This window comes from Protomyctophum parallelum (genome assembly GCF_964188405.1).
Source record: "Protomyctophum parallelum genome assembly, chromosome: 21".
Taxonomy (NCBI): Eukaryota; Metazoa; Chordata; class Actinopteri; order Myctophiformes; family Myctophidae; genus Protomyctophum; species Protomyctophum parallelum.
The window spans coordinates 2,529,324-2,545,246 of NC_139713.1; the positions used below are offsets into that span (position 1 = coordinate 2,529,324).

Below are 15,923 nucleotides of genomic sequence, written 5' to 3' on the forward strand. Positions count from 1 at the left end.
ACTGTATGGAGAGAGACTTTAAAGATGGACGATGTTCGCAAACCAGTTTGGAGGGTGCTTTATAAGCCACCTCTAAACAAGAGATCAGGGGATCTACAGTGGAGGATTTTGAAGGGGGCGCTGGGCGGTAACAGTTTTGTCTCTAAGATAAATCCCTCAGTGTCCACTAAGTGCCCTTTCTGTGATGAGCCGGAAAACATTTTTCATTGTTTCATGGAATGTTTCAGGTTACAAGCTTTATTTGACACTTTAAAAGTGTTTTTTTTTTCATGTTGTGATGAGGACTGGTGCGAAATGGGTTTTATTCTTGGTGCTGGTTACAGCAAGGACAATGCAAAGAAGTGGCAGGTTTTGAATGTTGTAGTGGGACAGGCTAAACTGGCCATTTACAAAACTAGAAAGAACCAAATGTTGAATGGTTCAGGGGTGGAGCTCTTGCCAATGTTGAAGGCGTTGGTAAAGGCCAGAGTCAGAGTGGACTTTGGGTTTCACTTAAGAATGATCTTGATGTTTTTGTGTTTCAGTGGTGCTTTAATGAGGCGCTGTGTTCTGTGGTGGAGGAACAGTTGGTTTTTAATTATGTTTTGTTATAGGTTTGAGCTATTTTTGAATTGATGTCATGCTTTTAAAACTGTTGTAATGTAATTTAATAGAAAATAAAGGATTAAAAAAAAAATCTCTCTGTCTCTCTCTCTCTCTCTCTCTCTCCCCCCTCTATATCTATCTCTCACTCTCTCTGTCTCTCTCTCTCTCTCTCTGTCTCTCTCTCTCTCTCTGTCTCTGTCTCTGTCTCTCTCTCTCTCTCTCTCTCTCTCTCTCTCTCTCTCTGTCTCTCTCTCTCTCTCCCTCTCCCTCTCTCTCTCTCTCTCTCTCTCTCTCTCTCTGAGTGGGTGTGGATGTGCTGCTGAGTGTCAGAAGCGTTTGGTTTGTTTCCTAAGTTTGTTTCTTTCAAACATTTGTTTTGTTATTTAGTAACAGTTTTCACAGTGGGTTCAGTTTAATGTGGTGTTCCGCTGTGCTGGGCGCATTGTTAATTTGTTTGGTAAACAATGAATATGCTAATACCCGGACTGACAAGGAAACACGGCATTAAGCATTTAAATGATGCTATAAGACACACATTATGTTTCTGTGTAAAAATAAGTAATTAAATAACGTAAAAAGGTTATGTAAATGGATAAATGCTATTCACTGGAGTGTATGGACTTTATAAAGTGGACACTGGACAAAAGACGGCTCCGCGAGGCAATAACTGTTGTGACATATGCACGCGTTCAGGGAGATGTCCTCTAATCCGCTCAGCGGGAGAGGTGTAACATTCTGGTAGAAGGAATTTGAGGACATTTTAAAGGGCAGATTAATAGTTGTCATGCAGGGCCAAGTATGAACTTTTTACTATGGTATTTATTAATGTATATGCTCCTAATTTGGGAAATGTTAGAGTTCACTTTTTAAATGAGCTCAACAACTTTTTGAATCTGTGTGGGCCTGAAGAATATTTATACCTGGCTGGTGATTTTAATTGTACAGAAAATGATCAGATTGACCATAACCATGTTGAGCCTCATGGTCCTTCTAAAACAGCCATGCAGCGGCTGGTGGAAACACACACTTTAACTGATGTTTGGAGAGAAATGCATGACAAGCAAAGACAATATACATGGTCCAGAGCAGAGACAGGCTTTTTGCTATGGCCAGATTGGACAGATTGTATTGTTTTAAACATCATTTCAGTATTTATAAATAAGTGTACTATACTGCCTGTTGGTTTTTCAGATCACTCAATGGTAGATCTGCATACTGGCACTTTAACCCATTCTGACCGGGAACCCATTTTGGTGTCAGCATCATGTTATGCTTTAGCTATTTAAAAATAGCAGATCTACAAGCTCATATCGCGCCACCGAGTGGCGCGATACGAGCTTGTATTTCTGCTATTTTTGAAAAATCGAAGAGCGACTGACATTTCTAGAATCTGACCTCGGGTCAGAATGGGTTAACACTGCTCTTTTATTAGATGCACACTTTAGAGAGAGTTTTATTTTTATTTTTTCCTTGAAACAATGGTGGGATTGTGGAAAGGTGGAAATCAAGCAGTTTTGTCAACAGTACACTTTCAATGTCTGTCTGTCTCTCTCTCTCTCTCTCTCTCTCTCTCTCTCTCTCTCTCTCCCTCTCTCTCTCTCTCTCTCTCTCTCTCTCTCGCTCTCTCTGTCTCTCCCCTCTCTGTCTCTCTCTCTGTCTCTCTATCTCTCTCTCTCTCTCTCTCTCTCTCTGTCTCTCTCTCTGTCTCTCTCTCTCTCTCTCTCTCTCTCTCTCTCTCTCTCTCTCTCTCTCTCTCTCTCTCTGTCTCTCTCTCTCGCTCTCTCTGTCTCTCCCCTCTCTGTCTCTCTCTCTGTCTCTCTCTCTCTCTCTCTCTCTCTCTCTGTCTCTCTCTGTCTCTCTCTCTCTCTCTGTCTCTCTCTCTCTCTCTCTGTCTCTCTGTCTCTCTCTCTCTCTCTCTCTCTCTCTCTCTCTCTCTCTCTCTCTACTACACTAAAGGCCCCCTAGTGGCCCTCAGAGTTACTTCATTTTATTTCCATTAACTGTGACCGCCATAATTATGTTTTTTTTTCTAATTTTGTTGTTTCTACACTTCTTTATTTTCTTATTTGGTCATTTGGATAAATATATATATATATAATTTGTTGTGGTTTCCGGACGTTGTTACGTCATTTTCCATGAAGCTGTGTGTCAACATGGACTCACGTTTTAAAAAGGCCTCTCTCTCCCTCTGAGGTCTCAGGAGGTCACAGGCAGCAGAGATTCCCTCCTCGTGTCTTGAAAAAACACCACGTGTCACTTCAACGCATTCTGAAATGAAAAAACAACTTTTTTTTTATATGGCTGTATGCGGCCGCTAGAGGAGTGATATGAGGCTGTATGAGGCCGCTATAGAGGAGTGATATGAGGCTGTATGAGGCCGCTATAGAGGAGTGCTATGAGGCTGTATGAGGCCGCTATAGAGGAGTGATATGAGGCTGTATGAGGCCGCTATAGAGGAGTGATATGAGGCTGTATGAGGCCGCTAGAGGAGTGATATGAGGCTGTATGAGGCCGCTAGAGGAGTGATATGAGGCTGTATGAGGCCACTATAGAGGAGTGATATGAGGCTGTATGAGGCCGCTAGAGGAGTGATATGAGGCTGTATGAGGCCGCTAGAGGAGTGATATGAGGCTGTATGAGGCCGCTATAGAGGAGTGATATGAGGCTGTATGAGGCCGCTAGAGGAGTGATATGAGGCTGTATGAGGCCGCTATAGAGGAGTGATATGAGGCTGTATGAGGCCGCTAGAGGAGTGATATGAGGCTGTATGAGGCCGCTATAGAGGAGTGATATGAGGCTGTATGAGGCCGCTATAGAGGAGTGATATGAGGCTGTATGAGGCCGCTATAGAGGAGTGATATGAGGCTGTATGAGGCCGCTATAGAGGAGTGATATGAGGCTGTATGAGGCCGCTATAGAGGAGTGCTATGAGGCTGTATGAGGCCGCTATAGAGGAGTGCTATGAGGCTGTATGAGGCCGCTAGAGGAGCGATATGAGGCTGTATGAGGCCGCTATAGAGGAGTGATATGAGGCTGTATGAGGCCGCTATAGAGGAGTGATATGAGGCTGTATGAGGCCGCTAGAGGAGTGATATGAGGCTGTATGAGGCCGCTATAGAGGAGTGATATGAGGCTGTATGAGGCCGCTAGAGGAGTGATATGAGGCTGTATGAGGCCGCTATAGAGGAGTGATATGAGGCTGTATGGGGCCGCTATAGAGGAGTGATATGAGGCTGTATGAGGCCGCTATAGAGGAGTGATATGAGGCTGTATGAGGCCGCTATAGAGGAGTGATATGAGGCTGTATGAGGCCGCTATAGAGGAGCGATATGAGGCTGTATGGGGCCGCTATAGAGGAGTGATATGAGGCTGTATGAGGCCGCTAGAGGAGTGATATGAGGCTGTATGAGGCCGCTATAGAGGAGTGATATGAGGCTGTATGAGGCCGCTAGAGGAGTGATATGAGGCTGTATGAGGCCGCTATAGAGGAGTGATATGAGGCTGTATGAGGCCGCTATAGAGGAGTGATATGAGGCTGTATGAGGCCGCTAGAGGAGTGATATGAGGCTGTATGAGGCCGCTAGAGGAGTGATATGAGGCTGTATGAGGCCGCTAGAGGAGTGATATGAGGCTGTATGAGGCCGCAATAGAGGAGTGATATGAGGCTGTATGAGGCCGCTATAGAGGAGTGATATGAGGCTGTATGAGGCCGCTATAGAGGAGTGATATGAGGCTGTATGAGGCCGCTAGAGGAGTGATATGAGGCCGCTATAGAGGAGTGATATGAGGCTGTATGGGGCCGCTAGAGGAGTGATATGAGGCTGTATGAGGCCGCTATAGAGGAGTGATATGAGGCTGTATGAGGCCGCTATAGAGGAGTGATATGAGGCTGTATGAGGCCGCTAGAGGAGTGATATGAGGCTGTATGAGGCCGCTATAGAGGAGTGATATGAGGCTGTATGAGGCCGCTATAGAGGAGTGATATGAGGCTGTATGAGGCCGCTATAGAGGAGTGATATGAGGCTGTATGAGGCCGCTAGAGGAGTGATATGAGGCTGTATGAGGCCGCTAGAGGAGTGATATGAGGCTGTATGAGGCCGCTAGAGGAGTGATATGAGGCCGCTATAGAGGAGTGATATGAGGCTGTATGAGGCCGCTATAGAGGAGTGATATGAGGCTGTATGAGGCCGCTAGAGGAGTGATATGAGGCTGTATGAGGCCGCTATAGAGGAGTGATATGAGGCTGTATGAGGCCGCTAGAGGAGTGATATGAGGCTGTATGAGGCCGCTATAGAGGAGTGATATGAGGCTGTATGAGGCCGCTAGAGGAGTGATATGAGGCTGTATGAGGCCGCTAGAGGAGTGATATGAGGCCGCTATAGAGGAGTGATATGAGGCTGTATGAGGCCGCTAGAGGAGTGATATGAGGCTGTATGAGGCCGCTATAGAGGAGTGATATGAGGCTGTATGAGGCCGCTATAGAGGAGTGATATGAGGCTGTATGAGGCCGCTATAGAGGAGTGATATGAGGCTGTATGAGGCCGCTATAGAGGAGTGATATGAGGCTGTATGAGGCCGCTATAGAGGAGTGATATGAGGCTGTATGAGGCCGCTAGAGGAGTGATATGAGGCTGTATGAGGCCGCTATAGAGGAGTGATATGAGGCTGTATGAGGCCGCTATAGAGGAGTGATATGAGGCTGTATGAGGCCGCTAGAGGAGTGATATGAGGCTGTATGAGGCCGCTATAGAGGAGTGATATGAGGCTGTATGAGGCCGCTATAGAGGAGTGATATGGGGCTGTATGAGGCCGCTAGAGGAGTGATATGAGGCTGTATGAGGCCGCTAGAGGAGTGATATGAGGCTGTATGAGGCCGCTATAGAGGAGTGATATGAGGCTGTATGAGGCCGCTATAGAGGAGTGATATGAGGCTGTATGAGGCCGCTGGAGGAGTGATATGAGGCTGTATGAGGCCGCTATAGAGGAGTGATATGAGGCTGTATGCGGCCGCTATAGAGGAGTGATATGAGGCTGTATGAGGCCGCTATAGAGGAGTGATATGAGGCTGTTTGAGGCCGCTATAGAGGAGTGATATGAGGCTGTATGAGGCCGCTATAGAGGAGTGATATGAGGCTGTATGAGGCCGCTAGAGGAGCGATATGAGGCTGTATGAGGCCGCTAGAGGAGTGATATGAGGCTGTATGAGGCCGCTAGAGGAGTGATATGAGGCTGTATGAGGCCGCTAGAGGAGCGATATGAGGCTGTATGAGGCCGCTATAGAGGAGCGATATGAGGCTGTATGAGGCCGCTATAGAGGAGTGATATGAGGCTGTATGAGGCCGCTAGAGGAGTGATATGAGGCTGTATGAGGCCGCTAGAGGAGTGATATGAGGCTGTATGAGGCCGCTAGAGGAGTGATATGAGGCTGTATGCGGCCGCTAGAGGAGTGATATGAGGCTGTATGAGGCCGCTAGAGGAGTGATATGAGGCTGTATGAGGCCGCTATAGAGGAGTGATATGAGGCTGTATGAGGCCGCTAGAGGAGTGATATGAGGCCGCTATAGAGGAGTGATATGAGGCTGTATGAGGCCGCTAGAGGAGTGATATGAGGCTGTATGAGGCCGCTATAGAGGAGTGATATGAGGCTGTATGAGGCCGCTATAGAGGAGTGATATGAGGCTGTATGAGGCCGCTATAGAGGAGTGATATGAGGCTGTATGAGGCCGCTAGAGGAGTGATATGAGGCTGTATGCGGCCGCTATAGAGGAGTGATATGAGGCTGTATGAGGCCGCTATAGAGGAGTGATATGAGGCTGTATGAGGCCGCTAGAGGAGCGATATGAGGCTGTATGAGGCCGCTATAGAGGAGCGATATGAGGCTGTATGAGGCCGCTATAGAGGAGTGATATGAGGCTGTATGAGGCCGCTAGAGGAGTGATATGAGGCTGTATGAGGCCGCTAGAGGAGTGATATGAGGCTGTATGAGGCCGCTAGAGGAGTGATATGAGGCTGTATGCGGCCGCTAGAGGAGTGATATGAGGCTGTATGAGGCCGCTATAGAGGAGCGATATGAGGCTGTATGAGGCCGCTAGAGGAGTGATATGAGGCTGTATGCGGCCGCTAGAGGAGTGATATGAGGCTGTATGAGGCCGCTATAGAGGAGCGATATGCGTCTCAGCGGCTGTATGCGGCCGCTAGAGGCGGGATCAACACAAGACTGATGACATATTGAAGCTGTGCCACAGCTAGTATGGAGATATCAGACTTTTGTCCCGCTGCTTCCGGGTTCATCGTTTCTGTTTGAGAGACCAGATGGAGGTAGGAGGAGAACCCAATACTGCCTCCATCTGGCGGAGTCAGGTTAACAACATAATACAGGTGTGTACCAGGTGTGTACCAGGTGATGTACCAGGTGAGTACCAGTTGAGTACCAGGTGAGTACCAGGTGTGTACCAGGTGTGTACTAATCTTCATACATGTAGGTGAAACCGTTGTGGGGCTTCAAGCACAAACATTTGTAGGGGGGGGGGGGGGCACTATTGAGCTATCATGCCACGCCCTTTTTGTGAGACGATTAAAATACGTAATTTTCCACCTCTTGTGATGTGTGTGCAAAAAGCTGTGCAACTTTTAGAGTACCTTTAGCGCCTCAAAAACAAAGACGCTTTTTATTAGTGCAACGAATAACCTTTTGTGATTTCAATAGAGCTTCTCACTGGTTCAGTGACAAAGGTAGATTTACCTCCAAACGAAGGTCTCTTGTTGGGCTCAGAGTCCCAGCATCTCTGCATGAATAGATTTACCTGCAAACGAAGGTCTCTTGTTGGGCTCAGAGTCCCAGCATCTCTGCATGAATAGATTTACCTGCAAACTCAGGTCTCTTGTTGGGCTCAGAGTCCCAGCATCTCTGCATGAGCTCCACCAGCTCATCTAATCCAGCTGCTTTCTGGACATCGATTTGACGAAGATCTGGTCTCGCTTCCCTCTCGCGAATGTGGAACTCCAACAAGGACCGGTCCAACACTACATAAAATACAGGAACATTTACATTGTGTGTGTGTGTGTGTGTGTGTGTGTGTGTGTGTGTGTGTGTGTGTGTGTGTGTGTGTGTGTGTGTGTGTGTGCACGTGTGTGTGGGTGTGTGTGTGTGTGTGTGTGTGTGTGTGTGTGTCTGTGTGCGTGCGTGCGTGCATGCAGATAGTTTACCAGCTGCATAGGGACTACTCTCTCCAGTGAGAATGTTCCAGAGAAGTATGCCGTAGCTAATAAAAAGACGGGAAACATCCAAGCATTAGAAAGAGGTTTTCACACTATAAAGAAACGTGTGTCACTTCATTGTATTTATGAGTGATGTAGTAGCAACAGAATTCACCTGTAAACATCATAGTGAACATGGTGGTATGTATCTAGATATGGTTAGTCACCTGTAAACATCGTAGGAGCGAACACGGCGGTATGTCGGTTCAAAAGCCTCAGGGGGGGTGTAGGAGAGAGTGCCTCCTCTGCTTGTATGGTTGGTCGACCTGACACTGTTGGTCACCGTAGACACGCCAAAATCTGCTATCTGTTGACAGAAAGAGGAGGCGTTTATGGTTTTGTTTAAGCGGGACATGCAGTGACGAGAACTGTTCATTTCGAGAGCAAATTTGGATTGGTTTTAGCCAGTCTTTTGAATACAGTTTAATTTAGTTTTTGTCAGATTTTAGTCACGTGAAATGTTTGTTTTAGTCTAGTTTTAGTCAAATAAATCTAAAGTTGACCTAGCCGACTAAAATGTATTTAAGCGGGCCTTGATGGCGTCGTATGGAACACATTGTGAGCTTGCAGATCTGCTATATTTCAGAGTGCAACACCCGAGTGCAACCGAGCATAAAATAACTTTAGTATTTTAGTTGTACTGGATCTCAGACTCTTCTCCACTAGTCCCTCCCTGACATTTAGTTATACTGGATCTCTTCTCCACTAGTCCCTCCCTAACATTTAGTTCTACTGGATCTCTTCTCCACTAGTCCCTCCCTGACATTTAGTTCTACTGGATCTCTTCTCCACTAGTCCCTCCCTGACATTTAGTTCTACTGTATGTATAATTATTGTATATTGTGTACCTTGGCATTGAGGTCGGCATCCAGCAGGATATTGGCTGGTTTCAGGTCCATGTGCACAAGGTTCTTCTTACAGTGGAGGAAGTCCATGGCTAGCGCCACCTGGTAGGCTAGACGGAACGCCAGGGGCCAGGGTGGAGGTTTAGACTCGGTCTGTAGAAAGGTTAAGAATAGTTTTGGATTTAGTGTTACCTTTAGTTCTATTATCATCCCCCCCCCCCCAGCAGCAGGATTCATAACGGTCAGAGTAAGTAGGCCTGTCGTGTACTATAGGGCAGTGGTCCCCCCCAGCAGCAGGATTCATAACGGTCAGAGTAAGTAGGCCTGTCGTGTACTATAGGGCAGTGGTCCCCCCCAGCAGCAGGATTCATAACAGTCAGAGTAAGTAGGCCTGTCGTGTACTATAGGGCAGTGGTCCCCCCCCCCCAGCAGCAGGATTCATAACGGTCAGAGTAAGTAGGCCTGTCGTGTACTATAGGGCAGTGGTTCCCAAACTTTTCTGGCCATGCACACCCTGTTACCTCCTGACCTAGCTGACGCACCCCCACATGGAAATAAGAATTGCCTAAGCTATATAGAGACATATATTTCCTATGCACATAATATGAACCTGAATATGGCATATATATACAGCATAAGCTATATTATACATATAGGTCTACTTGCCACAATATGTTAATATATTTTAAATAAAACCATAGCACCACCATTAGCCTTTTCATGTCACACACCCCCTAGAAGGTTCTTGCGCACCACAAGGGGTGCACGTACCACAGTTTGGGAACCACCAATGTGTACTAAAAACTCAATAAAAGATAAATATACAGAGCACAGATAAATATAATTTCAAACTATTTCTAAACACACAACACACTTTCAGTTAGTTAACGTCTTTGTTCTTTTATTCTAGTTTTGATTTAGTTCAGTTGACGAAGATGCGTTTTCAGTTTTAGTTGTGGTTATGTAGTTAGTTTCAGTTGAATTATAAAGACCTTGGTGCGCAGAAAGGACTCCAGGCAGCCCCCCTCCATCAGCTCCATCACTATACCCTGCACCTCTTTCTTGCCCATCACGGAGGGCCGGCCGCGGTACATCCCATAGACCCTCGGAACAAACTCTTCTGCGTCTTCCATGTGTTTTGCCTCGCGACGCAAGTCAGCATACAACGTACCAGAGCTGCAGTATGGCGTCAGTTTAGGAGTTAGAACCCAAAATGTTATAATAATATATAATGTTATAATTATGTAAAACTGACTAAGATCATGAAAAAAAATTTTTAGTGTGAATGAAGATAATTAATAAATTATAGATACATTATGTAGCTCATTGTCATCATACCTGTCATCAGTATTAAGCAGCTTAATGGCCACTTTGCCCAGGAGCTTGTGTGTGGCCTTAAAGACCCACCCAAAGCCCCCTGCGCCCAGTATTTCCCAGTCCTCCAGACTGTCGTCTCCAATTGGCCCTTTGCCACTCTCTGCCATATCTCACCGAAATCTAGAGGGAGACAAAGTATGTGTCCAAGGCCCTCATTTATCAATCAGAGTGTAAAATCTGCCCACATTCGTGTGTAGGTTTCGTAGTACACCCACGTCGCCACGGCATTTATAAAGTGATCGCAAACAGCTGATCCTTCCTTAATTTCGTTCCGACGTTAATAAATGTGACGCCCTATGAAAAAAATCGAATTATTTTATTTGTTCCACACTTTAAAAGGAAAATGCATACAAGGACACAAACATTATGGGTGCAGTTATGTTACAATCACAAGCCTATGACACATGTTTGGAATCATGATACAGCATGCAAGAATGTCACTCAGCAGCATCTCTGATAGCCACATTCGTTCACACGACGGTGCTCAGGACTATAGGCTTAGTCTATAAGACTAAGTTATCTATCTATTAGACTAAGTAACACCTGTTGTCGCCAACAGGTGGCGACAACTTCCTTTTCCCTCTCAATAAAAGCTCTCGTAGCCTGTAGCTTTTATTGAGAGGGAAAAGGAAGTGGTCGCCGCCTGTTGTTCCTGTCTGGCGACTACAAAACAATACTACAACATGACGTAACGATATCATCCTGATGACTACAAAACAATACTACAACATGACGTAACGATATCATCCGCTCCATCTCGGATCATATACCGAAATTAAATGGTGCCCAGGCTAGAGGGGGGGGGGGGGGGGGGGAGAGAGAGGAGTTGCACCACTCGGTTCACATGCGCTCCCAAATCATCTCACAAGTGCGCTCGCATAACAAGGCCAGTAAAGCACTGTTTGATTAAGCACAAACTAATACATTGTAAACATGTTATATTGTTTTTAATTGCACGATTTTAATTACTTGTAAAGCTGGAAAAATCTTTTTTTTTTTTTTTTTTTTACATGTATATACATACAGTTTTATATTAACATTTTAGGAGTGAAAACATGTTTAGATGCCTGTGACAGCGTGTCAGCAGTTCAGACATTGCTGCTCCGCTTGTGTACGACAGAAAAACAGCCGAGGACAAAGTGTACGACCAGACGTCATTTTTGTCCTGGCACAAGTTCAATTTCAAGCTTTGGCGGAAATGGTAAATCGTCCGTCCTATAGGTGGTGGATATAATCCACCTTCAGGGAGTTTAAACTCCGTCTGTGAATTATCTCCCGACAACGACCGCCTATAGCCAGATATTATCCCTTACTTATTGCATTGTGTTTCCATGTGTTTCAAATTGAACTTATTAAGATCATTTAATCTTGTTTCAAATATTATACATTAGTATAATAATAATAATAATAATAATCAATTATTTCCTATATTGTTGAGTTTCTTACCTGTGCGATGGCGCTCGATACCCTCTCTCTCTCTCTGTCTCTCTGTCTCTCTCTCTCTCTCTCTCTCTCTCCCTATACATAGGCGTGGGTGGAGAGACAGAGACAGTATGATGTAATACTCAATACTCAATGTAATGTCTGCTCACTGCTCGTCATGCATAAATGGCAATGAACAGCATCATGAGTTAAATATGCGGGGAGGCGGGGCTGCCGGCGGCCCCCATGAACACTTCGGCTCTGCACACACACACACACACACACACACACACACACACACACACACACACACACACACACACACACACACACACACACACACACACACACACACACACACACACACACACACACACACACACACACACAGTAGGCTACAGTACAGGAATCCGGTGCCGCTGGTTTCTTCATTGTTGTACAGTGTTGTGAATAACAGCATTTTGTTTAGTTTGGTCGTCTGAAAGTTTTTGGTCTAGTCGACTAATCACAAACATTAGTCTTTATACTATTTTAGGCTCAGGGCGATATCTATATACATATATAAGTATATCTTTACACTTATTTATCCCTAAATGTATTTGCCATTTTTTACTATTTTGAAAAACCTTTTTAACCACTTGAACCCCAGGGTCATTTTTGGAATAGTCGTCTGATATTACATGCCCAAACTAAATCTATATAACTCCACAACTACAGGGCCTAGTTGCAGTCCCGCCCCCTTTCATGACCACGAGACAGTCCCGCCCCCTTTCATGATCACGAGACAGTCCCGTCCCCTTGCATGAACAATAGCAGATCTACAAGCTCATAGCGCGCCACTCGGTGGCGCGCTATGAGCTTGTAGATCTGCTATTTTTTTAAAAATCGTGAAAATGTGTCTTTGAATACATATTATTTCAGAGTGAACGTTTTTAACTCAAATCTTTGCTTCTGGGAGGTCACTGGAACAACATATTTTCAGATGGGGGGGGGGGCAATTACAGATAATTTCTGGGGGTCCTTGACATGAAAAAAGACTGACATAGAAACACAGGTTTTTCATAAAACGTTTACAATTCAAAATACATTTGTAAGAATCGTCCTCAGGTCTAAATTAAATGGGTTAAGCTGACAATGAGTTAAACACACAGATAATTGGGATTAACGATTTCATTGTCTGTTTCTTCCTTCCATTTGCCTTTTTAGACTTAGTCGTAATCACAAACTCAAGGAAACGGAAACGACAGTTTCTGGGCGGGAACCCCTTTTGGTGTTAGCATTATGTTATGCTTTAGCTATTGCTTTTTGCATCTCCGTGCTTTCAGCTTTTTGTTCACGTTCAACTCACGTCATATACACACACACACACACACACACGCACGCACGCACGCGCGCGCACACACACACACACACACACACACACACACACACACACACACACACACACACACACACACACACACACACACACACACACACACACACAGTCACACACACACACACAGCCTTCCTGTTTGACTTGTTCTGAATCACTCACTGAATATGGAAACATACTGTACATACTGTACCTGTTTGTCTCTGTGTTTAATCTCTTAGAATGACTTCACATCAACTTCACACGCACGCACACACACACACACACACACGCACGCGCGCACGCACGCACGCACGCACGCACGCACGCACGCACGCACGCACGCACGCACGCACGCACGCACGCACGCACACACGCACGCACGACCCATCTACAGTTGATTTTGTCGACTAACATGGATGTTGGAAGGCCTCGCTGGCGTCATAATGCCTGATTTATACTAGTGAGACATTGTGAGCTTGTAGATCTGCTACGGTGTTGTGAGCTTGTAGATCTACGGTGTTGTGAGCTTGTAGATCTACAGTGTTGTGAGCTTGTAGATCTACGGTGTTGTGAGCTTGTAGATCTACAGTGTTGTGAGCTTGTAGATCTGCTCGATGGAACCAGGGAACGTCTCAGAGTTACAGACCTGTCATTGTCCAGTTGAAAAGGGAACCGCTTAACGATCATAAAATAACTGAACCCATGTGTCTTTTTTCCCCCTGTGTGTTTTTCAACAACCAGGTATCCAGGAGTTCCCCGAAAACATCAAGAACTGCAAAGTCTTAGCTGTGGTCGAGGCCAGCGTCAACCCTATATCTAAGTGAGTACACAGTCTTAGCTGTGGTAGAGGCCAGCGTCAACCCTATATCTAAGTGAGTACACAGTCTTAGCTGTGGTAGAGGCCAGCGTCAACCCTATATCTAAGTGAGTACACAGTCTTAGCTGTGGTCGAGGCCAGCGTCAACCCTATATCTAAGTGAGTACACAGTCTTAGCTGTGGTCGAGGCCAGCGTCAACCCTATATCTAAGTGAGTACACAGTCTTAGCTGGTTAATGTAGTCCCACTGTGTGTCCTCTCTCTCCCTGTGCAGGCTGGTTAATGTAGTCCCACTGTGTGTCCTCTCTCTCCCTGTGCAGGCTGGTTAATGTAGTCCCACTGTGTGTCCTCTCTCTCCCTGTGCAGGCTGGTTAATGTAGTCCCACTGTGTGTCCTCTCTCTCCCTGTGCAGGCTGACTAAACTACAGATCCTGGAGCTGAGGGAGAACCAGTTGAAGATGTTACAAAAGTAAGTCTCTGTGTCTCGTTTGTATATATATATATATATATATATATATATATATGTATATATGTATATACTCCATATGAGCTCCACATTTCATGTCAAGGACACCAGAAATTATATGTAATCGGCTGCCGACCCCCATCTGAAAATATGTTGTTCCAGTGACCTCCCAGAAGCAAAGATTTGAGTTAAAAACGTTCACTCTGAAAGAATATGTATTCAAAGACACATTTTCATAGCGGAACTGGCTAGCTGCAGATCAGAGGCAGGAACGTAGGGACGGGCAGCTAGCCACTGTCGGTGCTCTTGGTCTCATTGGGGGGGGGGGGGGAGGGGGAGGGAGAGAGGGAGAGAGGGAGAGAGGTTTGATATTGTTTTCTGTTGTATTATATTTTCTGTTTTTGCTGCATTTGATGCTTTCAATACTGTAGTTGTACCAGTATTGATTGTCACAGATTGTTTTTATTTATTTCGTTTTACTCATAGAGCCTTTTGAATAAAACTTGTTTTAGTCATATTTTAGTCACCTAAAATGTTTTAGTTTTAGTCAACTAACTATCATAAGATATTCAACATCCAAAATACATTTTGGCAGGCCTTGGTGGTGTCGTAATGCCTGATTATGCACTTGGTTGCATGCTGAAAATAGCCGATCTCCAAGCTCAGCCTCAGTGTGAGCTTGTAGATCTCAAAAGTGAAAAAAAGGCAATGCTGGTGAACTGTACAGTGCATGGCAGATGTCTTCATGATGCTACAAGCTCATTGTGAGCTTGTAGATCTGCTAGTTTCAGCAGATTGCAGAATTATACGGAATGTCCCATTTCACAATGCATACGAATCATTTGAAAATAGCAGATCTACAAGATCACAATGCATTGCAAAGTGACACATTGTGAGCTTGTAGATCTGCTAGTTTCAGCAGAATAATGCAGAATTTCACAATGCTCTGGGACAGTGGTGGAAAGTAACTACGTACATTTACTACGCACTGTACTTAATTACAGTACATTTACTTAAGTACTGTACAGTACAGTACAGTACAGTACATTTACTTAAGCACTGTACTTAATTACAGTACATTTACTTAAGCACTGTACAATTTTGAGGTATTGTTTTTTGTCGAGTATTTCCTATTATAAAATAGTTCAGCTGTTGAAGCAGAGCTCATCAATGTCATATTTCTTCCATTGATAAAATCTAAATGGAGGAGAGAGTAAATGGTAAATGGTGCATTTATATAACGCCTTTATCCAAGGAGCTTTACATAGATTGTGCATTACATTCACCCACACATTCATATGGTGGTGGAAAACCATGCAAGGCACCAACCAGCACAGTGTGTGTGTGTGGGGCCGAGTCTCATGTGGCTGTGTGCTGCGGAGCCACTTGAGTGTGTGTGTGTGTGTGTGTGTGTGTGCATGTGTGCATGTGTGTGCGCGTGCGCACGTGTGTTTAGTCCCCACCGGTGCAGCATGGCTGGGATATTACAGAGCCTGATATGAGTGTGGTTCAGTTCAGATATTACAGAGCCTGATATGAGTGTGATTCAGTTCAGATATTACAGAGCCTGATATGAGTGTGGTTCAGATATTACAGAGCCTGATATGAGTGTGGTTCAGATCAGATATTACAGAGCCTGATATGAGTTTGGTTCAGTTCAGATATTACAGAGCCTGATATGAGTGTGGTTCAGTTCAGATATTACAGAGCCTGATATGAGTGTGGTTCAGTTCCACCACTTTTTTCTTTTCTTTTTTAAGATATTGTTTTTGCGGCTTACGCCTTTTATTGGTTTTT

At 45.1% G+C, this 15,923-nt stretch overlaps 1 protein-coding gene across 1 annotated transcript; it reads right to left on the reverse strand.

Annotated features, from left to right (window-relative positions):
- Nucleotides 1-6,759: 6,759 nt before the first annotated feature.
- On the reverse strand, nucleotides 6,760-11,595 carry LOC310878570 (receptor-interacting serine/threonine-protein kinase 3-like; the record flags this gene model as incomplete). Its single annotated transcript, XM_083792914.1, has 8 exons — nucleotides 11,511-11,595; nucleotides 10,026-10,184; nucleotides 9,680-9,863; nucleotides 8,691-8,840; nucleotides 8,010-8,149; nucleotides 7,792-7,847; nucleotides 7,450-7,608; nucleotides 6,760-6,779 (listed from the first exon to the last, which is right to left on the reverse strand). Exons 2-8 carry the CDS (start codon nucleotides 10,169-10,171, stop codon nucleotides 6,760-6,762), a joined length of 855 nt encoding a protein of 284 aa, XP_083649040.1. The 5' UTR covers nucleotides 10,172-10,184; nucleotides 11,511-11,595.
- Between the last annotated feature and the right edge of the window lie 4,328 nt (nucleotides 11,596-15,923).